Source organism: Orcinus orca, chromosome 19 (assembly GCF_937001465.1).
Source record: "Orcinus orca chromosome 19, mOrcOrc1.1, whole genome shotgun sequence".
Classification (NCBI taxonomy): Eukaryota; Metazoa; Chordata; class Mammalia; order Artiodactyla; family Delphinidae; genus Orcinus; species Orcinus orca.
This window is the reverse complement of record NC_064577.1, coordinates 17,021,825-17,039,715: the sequence shown is the minus strand read 5'-3', so window position 1 is coordinate 17,039,715 and position 17,891 is coordinate 17,021,825. Positions and strand designations below refer to the sequence as shown.

The 17,891-nt window shown below is 42.2% G+C and overlaps 1 protein-coding gene across 2 annotated transcripts in view; it reads right to left on the bottom strand.

The window, feature by feature from the left end:
• The window catches only part of LOC101276582 (protoheme IX farnesyltransferase, mitochondrial), a 135,110-nt gene that overhangs the window by 96,187 nt on the left and 21,032 nt on the right, over positions 1-17,891 (bottom strand). For both annotated transcript variants that reach the window (XM_049702239.1, XM_004267210.3), the window contains exon 4: positions 16,442-16,566. In XM_049702239.1, coding sequence (XP_049558196.1) covers positions 16,442-16,566 — 125 coding nt within the window. The remainder of the gene's footprint in view (positions 1-16,441; positions 16,567-17,891) is intronic.

Here is a 17,891-nt window from a genome sequence, read left to right as displayed (position 1 = left end):
CACTGCAGGAGACATGCAACCTCAGACATCAAAGTACATTACAGAGATCAGCTTCTTAAAAGGGTGTGGTTCTAGAAACAACAGAATGAACAGATTAGTGAAACAGAAATAATCCAAATATAAAAGAATGGTAGCTATTTTAAGAGTGGCAGTTCAAAATAATCCTGGGATGACAAGCTAACAATTCAGGACCATATTAAGTTAAATTACCACCTCATAACCTATTGTTTTTTTAAAGAATCCAAATGTAGGTAGAAGGTAGAAGGTCTTTCTAATTACCCTTCGCAAGGGAGAAACCTCATAAAACAACAGATTTGAGTATTTAAAAAATGTAAGGCTTCCCTATACTCCAAAATAACATAAATAAAGGACAATGTCAAGGAAAGGTTCGGAAAAATATTTGCAACAAATTATTAAACACACATAAAGCTCTTACATATCATTTGAAAAGAAAATGTCTTCATGCTAAAATAGACAAAAGACATGACAGAACAATCATAGCAATTAACCAACAAGAAAGTACAATGACTAATAAATACTTGTAATTAACACATTATGAACATAAGACTGGTTTCCTTTTCTCAAGACCTAAGATGAGCGAGATGAGAAAATGTGTTGACCAATGTGAAGAAACTGAACTTGGGGGGAGAGAGGCAGCATGTTCACAGGGGTCTGGGGAGTCCCTGGTGGGTTTTGAGTAGAGGAGGGATGTGATCTCACTTAACGTTTTAGAACGTCACTCTGGATGTCGTGTTGAGAACAGGCTGAAGAAGCAGCAACCCCAGTGAGAGGCTATTCATAACCCAGGCAAGACACACCAGTGGTGGTGATGTGACGGTCCAACCATCCTCCTGTCACTCCTCATAACCTCTACAGCTAAGTGTGTGTATGTGTGTGTGTGTGTGTGTGTGCGCGTGTGCGTGTGTGTGTGTGTGTGTGTGTGTGTGTGTGTATGTCCAATCGGCATAATTTCCTGATGGACTGAATCTGGGGTTTGAGAGAAAACCAGGGGTCGTGGATGACTCCAAAGTCTCTGGTCTGAACAACCATCACACTGGATTGATTGACAGCAATGGAGATGGGCAGTCAGAGCAGGTTTACGGGGAAAGATGAGAAGTTCAGTTTTAGACATTACCTTTCCGGCATCTTACAGAAATCCAAGCAGAGCTGTTGAGTAGACAGCAGGGTATGTGAAGAGCCTGGGCTTCTGTATCTCCTATCTAATTTCTTCCTCTGGTAATGAGGTTGCTGTGAGGAAATGAATCACTGGAATATGTTTTCACTAATAGCTATTAGTTGTAAGCACAGAGAACACATAACTCATTTCATCCACACGTTTTGCAATACCAATTAATGAAGAATAATTTTTTAAAGTCTTCAAATGACAAAGATGAAATTAATAAACACTCTCATTTAGTACTGTATGAAAAAACCTACTGTGCTGTAATAAATAACTTTTACGTTGTCATTAACTTAAGCTTGATTCTATCTGCTCCCTTCGTATTATTCAATTTTAATTCAGCTTGTTTTATTATAATCTTAATGTTAATCCTTTCAAAGATGGCTAATAAGTTTCCAAGAGAATTTGTACAAACAACAGGATTATCCTCCTCTTTACCTGGTAAAATGTGATTTTTTTAAATAACAGCTGTGATGAGGTTAGACTAACAAAGGCCCAGAGCAACAATGCTGATTTAGGCCCCTTTGACCACTGATCTACCTTATCACTTGAGGGCTCATTTGCTTATTCAACAGCCATTCAGTGAGTGCCGGTGCCAGGAATTAAGATAAACAAAATATGCCCTTGCAGCCAGAAAGGGGCTCAGAGGCTAGTGCACGTTCAGATATGCAAAACATAAAATGCAATCTAATAAACGGTGTCACAGAAAGCTACAGGGAATTATGAGATCAGGGCAGAATGCATCAAAATCCAAAAAAGGTTAAATTAAGCCCTAACATACAAGTTTATGGAAAACACATACTAAACAAATATTGATTAAAATGACCTGAGTGCAAAAGGTTAAATATAACTTAATAGGGGAATGTTTTTGTGCTACCACATACTAATCTCTAATGGCCATACTTAAGAATATCCACTTGAAGTGTTTTCTATCGAATAACTAAGAATTATATATGCTTATGATTGTAATTCTTTGATTGAATTACTTAACTCTGACATATGCCTCAAACACCTAGAGTGAACCTCTGTTAAATTCAATAAACAAGGAGCCCTTTAGACTGAGATGTCCCTAATGTCTCAGCAGCCTGCGTATGCAAAACAAAACCTAAGCCTGTAAATATCTCAGAGGTGAAGGAGTCAAAACCTAAGGACAGCCAAACACAAACAGCCAACCAGGTTCCCAAATAAGGCTCAAGCTACAGCCAATCAAATCATTTCCTGGCTTCGCTAGCCTCCTCTCTAGGAAAAGCCTTTTCCTTGGCTCCTGTCTTGGGAGCACCCCTAACCACTTCTGGTTTGGTGCTGCCCAGCCTGGACCAATTTTTGCTCGAAGAAACTTGAAAAATTTAAGATGCCTCAGTTTATCTTTTAACACCTCTTTACAGAGGATTACAGTGTTAATGTCACTTGCTGGCAGCTTGAGACACTTTGTTGTAAAACATCAGTGGCATATCCAGAAACACGTCTTTGATCAATGAACTTTAAAAATGGACGCTGAATTTTTTACTGTTACACTCTCCTACGCAGACATTTAGAAAGCAAATTAAGAATTCTACATTCAGTGACTATTTAGGCTTCAATCTGACAGAAATTATAAAAGTAAGCATGCAAACAAGCATGACAACGCAAGTAAGAAAATGACATGTTTACATTGATTTGACTTTCTCTTCTTGCAAAAGCAACGGCGGATTAACTGGTTAATTCAAGTGATTTTGTTAAAAGTTCGCGCAAATCGTTTAAAGCTATGTTTAGAAAGTAATAAAGATATTTAGAGTATCATACTTAATTTGTATGTGGACATTTGTGGGGGAAAACATGGGCTAATGAGGGAAAGGATGATTAAGACATGTGGATAACTATTTAAATACTTGAGCCAAGAAATGTACTAATATGGAATGGCACGAAATGTAAATTAACACAGGATCTGGTCTTTTAATTTGACAGCTGTTTGACAACTGCAAAATGGAAAACTGACCTCAGACAACTGCAAATAAATGAGAAACGATTAAGGCAAAGAATTTCACATGGAATGATACAATATCCATTGTAGTAACTCCTCACAGGGGGATAGATAAATGCAGGCTGGAATTTTTATTGTCTTTGAAGGTGCTGATACTCAACGGACTTAAATTGCACAGAGAGCTGTCTGTTACTCCGTTACAATTAACGGCACTTTCTGAAATGTAACCCCGTCACCATCGGTGATAAAATAATTGTAAACACATTTGAAATTTCCAGGTGTTTCTTGAAGCAATTTTCAGTTGGCCCTCCTTGGCTTTCCCTTTTGTATGCTACCACAGTGCCATACCCCCTTTCTTAAATTTGGAAATAACGAGCTCTTCTATGGTACAGCTTGCGAAGACACACGTGTCCAAGAAAGGCAGCCGCTTCATCTCCAGCCTGAGATTCACCGGCTTGATTCTATCTAACTCACTGAAATATTTTGTGCTTCACTTTTCTTGGCATGATGAAAATAAGGGGAGAAAAGTACATTCCACCATTTAGTTGTGAAAATTCTGTTTTCAGAAGGAAGATTTTTCTATGCTTTCTTCTTCTTAAAAAAATTTTGGTAAATGATAATATATAAATTGTGTGTCCTATTTCAAAGGCTAGACTTGGGGGTGGAGTCCTCAAGGAAAATTCAATCCACTGACAGGTTTTGTTTGGAATACACAGGGTTTCAAAAAATTGAGCCAACACTTCACACTGAAAACTCAGGAAATTTCACAGGAAAACCCAAGTGTCTAGCTTGTATTGAAAAACCGGAGGTTCCAGCTGCACGGGTTCTGCATTGATCTGGGCTGAGCACAGCAGCTGCTCCCTGGTCAGGGCACTCACCCTCCAGTTCATCAAGGCCACCACACAGCCCTCAAATGGCAAATAAAACATGGAAGGAAGAGACACCAAAGCATTTGTCTCTGAAGTGGAAAAAATCACTGTGGGTAACTGAGACGAATTCCCTGTGATCACGGAAAAGGTTAAAAAAAAAAAATCTCACTTCTTAGGCTTGTCTATAATCACTTTCCAGCAAGACTGTTTCCTACAAACACAATTATAGTCCCAGGAACTAGGTAGCCTAAGGGGCTGGGGGGTGCACAGCTGGATCTGCCCCCAGGTAAGTCCCTCCTCACCCCAAGACGCAATCCACAGGAAGACCCGGGTGAATGACGAGGCCAAGCACAGGTTTCCAGTTTGCTTCTTCGGCATCAACGCACTGACTGTCTTCCTCACGGACGGGCTAGGCATCCCCTCTGTGTGCCCTGAATGCCTCAACCACTCACCACAGTTGGGATTTTACATTTATCTGTGTCCTTTTTTGATTGACATCCATCTCTCCCACCAAACCATAAGCAACAGTCATTACTGACTCATTCACACGCTGAGCTCCTACTATGTGTCGGACCGTTTTCTAGGCCCTGGGGGAAGAGCAATAGATAAAACCAAGGTCAGAGGAGAGGGACAGGAGTGCAGAGTGTGGGCCTGCCCTTGGCTCAGGGCCGGAGAAACCTGAGCGGAAGTTGGAGCGAAGCCACGTGGACACCTGTGAGGAGGCAGTGGGCACGAAGACCCCCAGACTCTCGCCAGGAGCGTTACTGACGGGCTGGGGTGAGGGCAAAGAAGCCGCGTGGCTGGAGCTGGATGAGCAAGGCTGCCAGAGGGAGGAGAGCAGCACCCAGGCGGGGGGACTTGGGGTTTTACTCTGAGTCGATCCATCCACACGCCTCTGACATAACTTCCCTCTGTCCAAGATCTTTATTTTCCCATCACAGAAAACACCCAAAATGTTCACACCAGTCCCAGCCCACAGAGTGCAGCCTCTCTACTGTCCTCAAGTCCAGGCTGCCCTCTGCCCCCAGCCCCCATTCACTCTCACCTGGATGCCCGCCGCCAGTTTTCTGGTACCAGCTCTCCACATTTTCGTTGTCTCTGTCTCCTGCTCGGATGCTGGCCCTACCCATCTCCACCTGGAGACGCCAAAAGTGCGGCAAACATTACCCGCCACCCCTCTCCCCCCCACTCCACGCCGCCAAATCCAGACTGCATTATTATTTCTTTGCCAAGACCTGCTCCTTCTTCTGTGTTCCCCACCTGGGCATCATGGGTGGATGGCACTCTATCCACCCACTCCCCCGTGTCAGAAATCTACCAGGTGTGTACACACCTTTCTTTTCTGCACTAGGACATCAAATTAACGATCAAGTCCTCTAACTTGGCATCTCTCCTAATGACGCCCCTTCAAGCTCTCATGAGCTCTACTTGTTATCTGAAGCGGTCTGTCCTCAAGCTTGGCGTCCCAGAAAAGCTGAATCAATTTTTATAGAAAGAAAATCTCCCCATCTCCTTTCCTCAGTCAATAAATTCCTGTTAATAAGAAGTCATAATAATTAACATTGCCTGCCTGCCTTCTAAGTACCGGGCCCCTCTCTAAGAACTAACTGCGTCATTTACTTTCTCAACAACGTCCTCTGCTGAGACAGGTTCGGTCAACCGCCCGAGTCACAGGGCGCACGGGTGGCAGATACCGAACCTCCACCAGCAGCCTGGTCAGTGAGCCTGGGCTCGACCCTCAGCCTTCCTGGCCTCTCTGAGCGGCTCCCTTGCGCCAGAGAAACAGACAAGATCACTGCCCGCACTGAGCTTACAATCAATCAATCACCCAAACGCATCCTTACAATCGTGAAAAGCGCCATGAAGGCACGCTGCCCAGGTGATGCAGGTGGGGACCTGACGCTGCTGCACTGCCTGCTTCTATGTTCATCGCGTCCTCGTCCCTGCCTGGTGTTTTCTTGTTAAAATATTTATCGCCCACCTTTTGCTTTTCCACTTAAACTCCAACAGACGAGCGACCTTCCTGCTGCCAGCACCAAGCACAGTGCCTGGCAGGACACAGGCCTGCAGGAAGCGTCTGCTGAATGAATGACACTTCAGCTGTGATCCCGGCAGACTCCATGATCTAAGACGGGGACGTGGAAGGAGGTGGGGCTGGAGAGGAAACGGACCACGCAGCGTCCGTGGGTCAAAGTCAGCGCCTTCTTCTCCACCCTTAGAGTGCTTGACAGCCGTTACAGGTGTGATGGCTTTATGACCACCCACCATGGTTGCCCAGCACCTACAGGGTAGTCCAGATGCTTGAGCATGGCAGGCTGGCTGCGATGCCCCACCCCTGCTGAGTCCTTCGGCCGAATCTCACAGCACAGCCCCAACTGGGGCCTCAGTCTCCGGGTCTTTACTCATGACCTTCTCTCTGCCTGGAAAGTTCCCCTCTCACACGCATCTAGCTGGTAAACACCCACCTGACCTTTGGAGGCTCTGGTCCCTTCTTGGGGAAGCTCTCCTGCCCTCCAGAGGGGGCAATGCCCACTCCCGGCCCCTTCCCTGTACAGTGCCTGTATTCTTCGCCTATACTAGTGTGCTTTATTATTCCACTGTACTTATTTACACAACTGTCTTCCCTACCAGGCTAGGTGCTACTTCAGAGCAGGGACTGACCTTTTGATCACTGGAAAAAGGAGCCGATGAACGTGCGAGGATCCTTCCCGAAAATGACTTTCAGGAAGAGACGACCACCTGGTACTAGCAGTTCCTACTACGTAAAGGCACCCTGCTTTTTTGGTCACGGGCAAATCGGAGCCTCTCTCCAACAGGCGGGGGATGCCGGGGAGACTCCAACAGCCTCCCCCCTCCCCGCCTCGGCGATTTGGACTTGAACTCAGCAGAACAAACAAAACTCTGCGCGAGTGAAAGCCAGCTCAGTCACATCTTCCTGACTTTCAAAGGCATTAAAGCAAAGTCCTGAGGCCTGATTGTTCACCACATACTTATGGAAAGCATCATTTTTTAATGCGACCTGACTTTACTTAAGCCAGAGGCATTTGGGATGGCTAAATATCTCTCTGCTGAAAAACTTAAGAACGATTTTTCTTCTTCTGCGAAAACATGTTAGACTTTGAATCCGGGGACTGTCTAATTGTTCCAGGTTAACCGCATGCTTATTTAAATAAGGTATTTTGCCATTCCATCATTTACTCAAGAGCAAGTGAAAATCAAGGAGGGAATCCAGGCTCAGTCAAAAGTGTCCTTTACTAATACCCTAATTTACAAAATCCCTGAATATTCTGATAAGAACTGAGAATCTGGTCTTAAGATATTTTTAAATTCTTAACATCCCACGTCTTGTTTAATCCCCATTATTTTAAATTAGGAGTTGACAGCATTAGCTTTAGGAGAGAGATCTTTAGTCACGTATCTTGAGCAAGCTGTTTAAGGAAATTATACACAGCACCGTTTAATCCTTCGTATTAGTTCACCTAATAACAGCAATATGAACAGTAGCAATTTTCTAGATCATCAACCATATTTTTGCTAAAAGTGGTATCAGAATAACGTAATTTTACTCAGATATATTAATGAAAATGTTAGGATAATACACTAGACTTTTATTTCAGCCGTAGTTTTCTTTTTTATAAGCTAGCAGGTAAACATCTTCTGGGATTAAAGAAATCTCCGTTGGAATAAAAGCTAAAACTGCGTATTTTCTTAGTATTTTAAGGTTACACAGTATATTTTCAGGTATAAGGATACTCTATATTACAAGTATACATAAATCTTATTAACTACTACCCAATTTTCTCTTTTGTTTCATCTTATCTTTACACTCCATCATTCAAATCCTTTAGAATTTCTTTGTTCCCCCTGTGATCACTGCTTCCAAGAGAAATCTGGCATAGGATCTGAAGGAAATGCCACAGTGAAATTTTCCTTAAGATTAATCACACAGGTAAGTAATTTCCCCTTCTTACCAAACAATATTTTCTAAAACTTCTTGGAAAATCGATAAGACAGGACTGGGTGGTCGTGAAAATGTGAATTTTAGGATTTACTTAATTACTTACATACAAATTTTAAAGGTCTAATACCTTGCCTAAAGCAGTATGGAGCTCCTTTACTGGTTAGAAATAGCAACAAACAAAGGATCCTCAAAAGTCGGTTTGCATTCAAGAGCACAGGTCTAACAGATCTGTTCCGCTGTCCATCGCCGACACCCTGATTCCTATTCTTATTCAAGTGTCTGGAAGTTCAGTATGGAATTCAGAGTCATCAAATGACTCCGATTTTAAAGTGAAAATACTAAAACATTGAAATTTTTCACGTGTTAAACACTAAGAGCAGCGACTAAGACAAAGAGAGTGTGAGTATGAGATGGCTTCCCAGGGTCAGTCCTCATGGTCAAGTTTGACATCAGTGTCATCAGTCAACCAAGAGTCAACCTCACCTAGAAAACAGCGGGGCAGGGAGGCTGGCTCCGAGCAGAGAACAAACAAGCTGAAGGGATTCAGATGAACAAGCTATCAGGAAAGGCAAAACATAACTGAAGACTTGGGGAAAAAAGAAAAGAAAAGAAAGATAATTTGGGAAAAACTTAGCCTGACTCCTGCTGGGTTCAGAAGACAGGGAGCCATCCAGGCAGGAAGCAAGTTTCTAAACCTCCCACATCACAGTCAATCACAACCCACTGCCCAGAGACACAAGCCAAGAACCACAACTCCAAAAACCTACATTAGTATCACTTCCATTAATTCCATTATGTCTCAATTAAATTCCTGCTTTTGTGATTTATCAACCTTTTTCACCAGTATTTCTCAGATTTACCAGCACTGACTACACAACTCCACATGGCTATGAAGTGGCAGAGGACGAATAATGCCTGCTGAGCCCAAGTCACCACATATTCCAATACCACGTGCAGGTGTTACACGCTTGAAATAAATATATACGCATATTCACGCACATGCATATATTACAGTTTGCAGGGCTAACCCTAGGCTCTTAGTACACTGAGGAAAATATCCCATTCTCTATATTATGACCCTAACTGGAGATAACTGGACGGTAACCAGATTCTGAAAGTGGGCCAGAAACAGACCACACTTTTATATCAATAACAATAATAACATCTAACATTAATGGAGCACTTGGCTTCTACAGGGCGTAAGTGCTTCAAATCCTCCCTGTCTCACTAGAGACAGAGACATTGCCGGCCCATGACGGTTCCTTCACCTCCAGGGCTCCGCAGCAAGGATGCCAGTCAGCTGAGGGAAGGTGACTCATTCAGCGGGAACAGCCCTATTCCGAGTGGTGCCCGGACTAACACATTTCAAGCGGGGGGAAGAAGCAGTGAACTAGGGGCCCACGGCCCACAGATTCTGCTCTCAATTTGACCAGGTTCAGATGTGTGATCAAGTTTTTTCTTCTATAGCACTGGGACGATGCCACCTCAGAGTTGTTGTAAGAAGCAAACAAAATAATGGTCAGTTAAGGTGGCATGTAAATTATATTGTCTACGAATATATGTTCAAATTATCGTCATCTCTACATTTGCTGGCCAAACTTCACCTAGAGTTATGTGGTTATGAATTCCAATGCCAAACTCACTCTACTTAGACGGATCATGCTGGAGTAAGGAATCAAATGTAATTTAGGAACTATTTGGGGTTATATCAATGCAGGGAAAAAGACTCTGCATTGAAAACGCATTTTCTTTCTGACATTGCTCAGTAATGCTCATCATTTGCCTTATATAAAAAACATATTTAGTTGGAGACTTCTTCCCACATGCTATTCGAAGACTCTGCAAAACTGATCTAGCGCAGTAGCTAATCTGAGTCATCTGACTAAGCCACAAGTTGCGGACTGCAGAAGCCTCGGAGTGAACGCAAGTTGCCCACCAGTTAAAACATCGACGTCAAACAAATCACAACATTCAGAAGAAAAATACATTTCTCATATTGATTTTTCTTACACAGACGATATGTTCTATACATCACATCGCCAGTGTTCGCTGACATCAGCCTTCCTCCCCCAGAATACAACACCGAGTTTCCTAACCACTTCTGTTCAACATGGAAGATGAAAGTCAACTCCTATTGCTCAAGGCAGACTGCAGAGTCAAAACAAAAAAAAATCAGAGAAGGGGAAAACAGAGAAAGATGCTTTAGATATTAATCTCATATTCACTGAGAAAACAGGAAAATCTTTATCTGTCTCTCCTCTCACAGTTTAAAAGGCTGTGAATTTTCTTTTGCCCTACCCACCCTATAATTCAGAGCTCTTTATCCAAAGCTCTTCCTTTTTACCTTACTTCAGCCATGAAAAGTCTCTCAAGTACTGTCAGTATCAAACAAAAAACAGGTCTCTTCTTGACCCTATTTTATTCACACCTCTTGATCTCTTTCATTTCCTTTCATAAAAATTCTTCAACATTCTGATACACTAGATCCCAAAGATAACATGACCTTATCTCCTTTACCTCTCTAATTATAACCTACCTCTCAGATCTGAAACTCTACTTACGTTTTGTGCCTTTCTTGTAATTTTCTCCAAAATAAAGTCTCTGAGAACATCAATAGTTCTTCTTAGAGCTAAGTCTAGGTTATGAATTCATTCATCATTTATTTCATCTTTCAAAGGAGTCATTTTTTGAAATCCCATGAACATAGATTTAAACAAACAAGCTAATACTTACAAAATGCTTAGAACCTTACTTGGCAGCTGGTTAAGTGCGAAATAAGTGTCAGCTGCGACTACTGTTATTATGGAAATCTCTTATTACTTTCCCTGGCTTCCCCCATAAATATTCCTTTTTTTCCCAGTATGACTTCCTTTGGAATTTCACCCTCCTGGCCAGCTATATGCTGTGGGAAGAGGTGATGATGGTCAGACAAGATCAGTAAATCATAATCACTGGTCTCAAGGAGTTCAGCGTTCCCTAGGGATGAGCTACAGATGAATAATTTCACTGCAACACCACAAGAGCCTATTAACCACAGTTAGGAAGTGATAGACTGGGAGCACGGTCACAAGGAAGAAGGGACACTGAACTGTCACAGACAGGAGAGCAATGACCCATAGTTTGGAGGGATAAGGAGGCCGACTTTGGCTCAATAGGAGGAAGACATTTCGGATCATCAGGCTGCCCATCAATAGAGCCAGTTACCCTGAAAGTAAATGGCAACTGTAGTATTCAGTATGCCAGGGATATTATAAAAACTAAAGAGATCCAACACAAAACGAGTCACCAAACTTCTTGAACAATCTACGAACAGCAGAGTAATAATGGAGGAAAATATTCTTGGTCTTATTTGCAGGCGCACACACAGCACCACAATCAGCCTGACAGTAGATCCAACACGTAACTACAGAGAGGGTGAAGGTGAGGCAAGCCAGTTGACCCGGGTCCAATCAGTGCACTTGGGAGTAGAAAAGCCAGAATCCAAGCCCAAATCACTTGATACAAAGATGCTTTTACCACACCACATTTATAGTGAAAGATGGAAGGCGTAGGTGGGCTATGAAGAGAGAGACACAGGATTTCTTGTCTAAACTGAGTTAAAAGGGGCATTGTTAATAATTACACGAGGAACACCAGCATGAACCAGGCCACGTGGTCACTCCAGCCATCAGTGGGCAGTTACGTAAGAAGAAAGGTGAGCCAGAGACTGCCCGAGGCAGGAGCTGTAGCCAGGATCTAGAGTGAAACCAAAAGTAGAAATCATCAAAGCCGTAGTTCTCAACCAAGTCCCCAAGCAACATTTGGCAACGTCTGAAGACATTTTCAGGCGTCACAACTAGGGGGTTGGTGCTAACAGCATCCAGTGGGCAAAGACCAGGGACCATGGGAAACACCCCAGGATGCACAGGACAAAGTTTTCCAGCCCAAACAGTCAAGAGGGCCAAGACTAAGAAACCCTGTATTAAAAATTAAAAGATCTGACTGTATAAACATATGAAACATCTGCACTTCAAAAACAACCCCAAAAAACTGCAGAAAATATTCCGACCTTACGTGAGAAAAAGTTAATCCAATCTACGTACTTCGAGACTTCTTAAACAAAGGCAAGCATCGGACAGCAAAATGGGCAAACAGAAATGGCAAATAAGCATTTAAACAGTCTCCCCAAATAAAAAACCACTCTACCTCCTGAGGAATCAAAACACTTTGAATTAAAAGGACACATCTAAGGTCACCTATAAACCCAGCATAGATTTTCCAATACGCAGCGTCAGTGATGAGCTGTCACACACTGCCAAGTGGAAGCGTAAGTTGATTTGAAGCAAACAAACAAAAAAAGACCTTCAGGGAAGAAATTAAGCTGTACTTAAAATACATATCTTTTTTAATTTTAACTTTTTATTTTGAAAACTATGTATCTTTTAATACAGGGGCACAATTCCAGGAATCTACCTAAAGAAATAGTTGTGGACATGTTCAAAGATTCAGCTACAAGAATTTCAGCTCAGCATTATTTATTTGGGCAAAAATTGAAAATCCCTAAAATGTCAAATAAGGAGAAACCAATTAAACAAATCATGGTATATCTATATAGGACTCTTAAAATCATGCTATATAGCAAATATCGACATGGAAAGACATTCATGACATACTACTTAAAAGAAAAAATATATAGAAAATATACATATTATATATATATCATTTCTGTGAGAAATTAATATGAAGGTATGTGCGTGAAAAAAGTCTGCACAGTAATAACATAAATTACAATGGTAAGTGGTGGATCTATTTGGGTGCTGGGATACAAGCTACTAGAGCAGTGGATCTATTTGGGTGCTGGGATGCAAGATACGAGGGCAGGGATTTTTGCTTTTTCTCTGCTGTGACTCACACAAAACAGTGCCTGGCACAAGGGGACATAAAATAAAAAATGTTACTGTTATTTTTACTTACAGTTTCTCACTGATGTGCAATAAACACTTTATTTTCATCATAATTTTAAATGTTGCTTTTAAAAAGAATAATTCAACGGCAAAACAAAACGTTTTACAAACAGAAATGGAAATAATGCCACCTACCCCACAGGGTTGTACGGCTTAAGTAATAATTTATGTAAATACGCTTTGTAAACTCTAAAGCATTGTATGAATATTAGAAATTAATAATTCTGCTAAGATCATACATTCCAGCATTAAATCATTTTCATAAATGCTTTGGCTGGTAGCCTTTCTCTCAGCAATTTCACTTCCAGTATTTTGTCCTTTAAAAACAGAGGTGCGTGTGGCATTACTTGTAGAAGCAAAAAGTTGCAACCGTAGAGGATTGGCTGGGAAAGTTGTGGCACACCCATAAAATGGAATCACTGTTAAAATTCATCCTGTAGAAATGCACTTACTGACATACACTCTTGACCTTTATTAAAAAAATTCATATATGTGTAACATAAGTAAAATAATCCCCAATACAGCTTATTACAACAGTATCCGTTACGTCAAATAGCCAAGAGCTGTGATGATAATTTTCTGATAATTCTTATCTTTCAACTTGTTAATTCATTCTAATTGAATTTATTCAGCTTCTTCCTTTTGGTCTCTCGTTTTACAAGATTCGATCAGTCAAAGCCATCTATATAACATTTTATCTTCCAGTCGCTGAATTTTATGGATTGCTTTCATCCTTGGAAGGCATTCCCGCTTTCAAGCTGCCCTATGGCTTTAAATGAAGTATGCATATGGTTTACAAAACATGGGTGTAAAATTCCTTTTTATATTGTCATGTTAGTGGTTTCTTACATATACATGAATCTCTTTATGCATTAGTCAGGACTTCATAAATCAGAAGCTAAACCTCATTTTCCCTCCTTAAAAGAAATGTAAGAACTGTTTTCCAACGCTTTATTTTTCCTACTTTCACAAAGAGAGATCACAGAAGCAGGGTACGAAGAAGAAATCCTCAGAACTAAATGAATAACAGCTAAGAGAAGTATTAAAAAAATGTGAAATGCTACTTGAATCCTATTATAAACGTGACGGAAGGACATTTTCTCCCTATAGAACTCTATCAGAAGCTGGAGAATGTTCAGGCACACCAACCACACATCTGCGTTCTTTCAGTTGAACACCAGCTCCCTCAAAAAGGCAGGAAGGGACTTCCCTGGCGGCCCAGTGGTTAAGACTCCGTGCTTCCAATGCAGGGGGCGTAGGTTCGACGCCTGGTCGGGGAACTAAGATCCTACATGCTGCGGGTCGCAGATAAAAAAAAGCAGGAAGCGCTTCCTTTTTGCCAAGGACTCTTTATCTGCTGGTCAAAAACTCAGGCAAATTCTTGTGGCCTTGTGCTCTTCGTTCTGCTTACACTAAAGAAAAGCACTAATGAAAATCGCCTCACATTCCCTTATTTTAATTTTATGAGACTGCTTAACAACACTAGAACTAAAATATTTCCAACGTTATTTAGAAAATACTGTAATTTAAGAAGCTAACTGATACCATAATAACCATGAAATTCGACAGCAGTGGAAACCATTGAGATTTTTAAGTAATTACAAGGCTTCCCAATGAAATCACAGTCCAAGGCAAGAGGAAGGAAGCAATGTGATGAATACAGTAAGATGAAGAAATTATTCATGCGTCCAATAGCACTGATGAAGGGCGGACGCCACGCCCAACGCTGCTGCAGAGGGTGTGAGAAAGTTCCAGAAGAAGAGGAGGACGGCTGTGTGCGTGAGAGGTGGGCCAGGCGAGGAAACCAGCCTACGGAGGTGACAAACGGAAGCGACAGGCACTGCCACTTGTCAGCACAGAAAGAACCCCACCAGTTTAAAACCAACAGAACCCAACTCACCCCCTGCAGCAAACGTACTTCCTACAGATTGCGAACTAACATAGCCATCTAAACTCATTTAAACTTCTAAAATTTCTAAAACCTTAGTTTATGTTCAGCTTCCACAAATTTCTGCCTAAATGTAAATCATTTATTTCCTCCAGATATTTCTTTGCTACAACTGAAGGGTTTTTCCCCGTGATGAATTCTTGAACCACCTTTTTCTTTCTGGTGGTGGTGGGAGCGGAGGCAGGCAGCTCCAACTCAAGGCCATTCTGTATTATCTTTTATAATATTGGGGCATTTCTGAACCATTTGATGCTTATTAGTTTCTTGTTGTTTTCTGAGTCTCCACACTTTTGTCTGAAGCCTCTATTTAAAAATCCGTGTAATTGAAACAGAAGACAGCAGTTAATATCCCAAGGATAAATGCAGTTCTTCAATTTTTAAAAGGAGCCTGAAAACTAGAATGTTTTCCTGGCTTAATCTTTTGACCCAGATTTACAATTACATAAAAGTAATAATTTAAAAACTATTTTGAAACCTAGACCCCAAAATAGCCACATAAATCCATTTTGCTTGTACTGCTTTTTATTCCAATTTTCATTAAAAACATGTTCATTGTGAAACCATGACCGTTCTCTTAGCCAGGGAATATGGGAGGGCAGCAAAGGGTAGGAGCAACTTGGAAGAGATGGCATCATGGTTTACAGGAGGGACAAAGGAGCAGGGCTGTCTGAACCTCACTGTAAGACTGTTTTGATGCTTAAAATTGTAACAGAAAATTAACTTCATTTGAAATAGATGGATCCTTCTCCAAAAAGCTGGTAACACATTGTAAACACCACAATGATGTTCGGCATCACCGAATGAAAACACTCATGTTTTTCAGACTACCAACTCACGCATGCACTCAGCCAAGCTGTTTGCCTGCTGGTAACTTGGACGCCAGTTTTAAAACCGTGCCAACTCCTCTTGGGTGTTCTGGTGATGAAAATGACTTTCTTTACGTTTTAGCCAAGACTTTTCCACCACAGCATCTTATGAGAAAGCCACAAGGCTGGGGCACCCCACGATGACCAGGCGGAGGGAAAAAACTATTTTAGAGAATCACTTTGATGTTTAAAATAATACATAATAGGGAGGGGAAGATGCATTAAAAATAATGTGCTAATTAATTTTTTGATATATTCTGACTCCACACACCAAGTTTACTGAATACTGAATTTTTGATTTTTTTTTTTAAGCTGGATATGCTTGTTTAAAATACACTGTTTTGCATAGTGGTGGTTTAAAACGCAAACAAGTCAAACCAAAGAAAGAACAGCACATAATAATGTAAGCGCAGGGGAATGTACCTGAAGTGGGTAAGAGGAGAAAGTCTGACGGCCCTAAAACACTTCCTAACCCCGAATCCTGGTCATTTGAGGCAGATACTCTAACACTCTCTCCCCTGAAAATATGTGAAAACCTTTCGCCTCAATAGAAAAGACAAATTGATTCTGTGTCCCAGACCTTGTAGGACACAGGTTCACAGGACCTTCCCAGTTACAGGTGCAAGCCTGGAAGGTTTTTTTTTTTTTTATGTGACAATATCATCATCTAAGAAGTAACAAAATCGTGATCCAGCTGAAAGGTGACACACTGACCTGATTGATGGAGTTGGCAGCGCAGGAAGCCAGGCCAGTTCCGACAAAAGTCAGCAGGAAGCAGGGCCAGTCAAAAGGTGCTGGGGCCAAGGCAAATCCGGCTGAGGTGGTGCTGACCACAAGGGCTGCAACACAGAAACAGAGCAGAGCTCGTCACCACGCAGGGCCAGACGGTAACGGCCAAGCAAGCCCCCTCCATGTGAAACAATCCACTACAACAACATGACCTGTAGGCTGATCTTCCATTAAAAAAAAGTTTTACAAAACATTTTTCTGATTATAAAAACTATATGTGTTCACTATAGAAAAACGCCAATTTTCCTTTAACTCCATTACACTCAAAAGTGAAAAATAAGATAGGTATTTCCGATCCAGTCGTTCACTTATTCACTCAACAAACATTTACTGCACACCTAACCCACAATCGGTACCGTGCTGGACATGAGGCATTGTTCTGAGCAGGTCAGGCTCTTTTTTGCCTCAAGGTCCTTGTACTTTTTGTTCCCTCTGCCTCTTCCCATAACTGGATCCTTCTCGTCCTTCAGATCTTGTCTTAAATATCACGTCTTAGGGAGAACTTCCCTGACCATCTCACGCGCGGGAGGCTCTCCCCAGGTACATCACCCTTCAATTTCCCTCCTGGTACTTGTCACACTCCAGCGCCTCCATGGAATATAAGCCCGTGGAGGCAGGAGCCCTAGCCATACCTACCTAGCAAGAGGTGCACAAAACTCAAGCAGCACCCTCCTTTGCGGAGGCTTGTCACTCTTTCCAGACATCACAACATCAACCGCTAAGCCTTACAACAGGCTGTGTTCTAGGATCAGTCATCTTGTTTTGCACAACTCAGCAGCCCTGAACATGGGTTCAGTGGCTCCTCACGTGTCACCCCATGTGTGGCGGCAAGCCAGGACTGGGAGAAGAGTTCTCAACACCCAGGCTCCTTCCCAGCAGTACCCGAAGAACAAAGGGTCCATGGTGTCAATGCGGGAATTCAAAGGAAAAGAGACAGCAGGGTTCTCCCTCTCAAAGTGGAACTCAGTAAATTGCTTCTCTCCATAGAGTAAATCAGTTGAAATAATTCTTGACTCTATTTTGAGACCTTGAATCTTAGACCAAAAGTAGACTACTGGGCTTCCCTGGTGGCTCAGTGGTTAAGGATCCGCCTGCCAACACAGGGGACACATGTTCGAACCCTGGCCTGGGAAGATCCCACATGCCACGGAGCGGCTAAGCCCGTGCGCCACAACTACTGAGCCTGTGCTCTAGAGCCCGTGAGCCACAACTACTGAGCTCGTGTGCCTAGAGCCCGTGCTCCACAACAAGAGAAGCCACCACAATGAGAAGCCCGCGCACTGCAACGAAGAGTAGCCGCCGCTCGCCGCAACTAGAGAAAGCCTGCATGCAGCAACGAAGACCCAACGCAGCCAAAAATAAACAAATAAAGTTA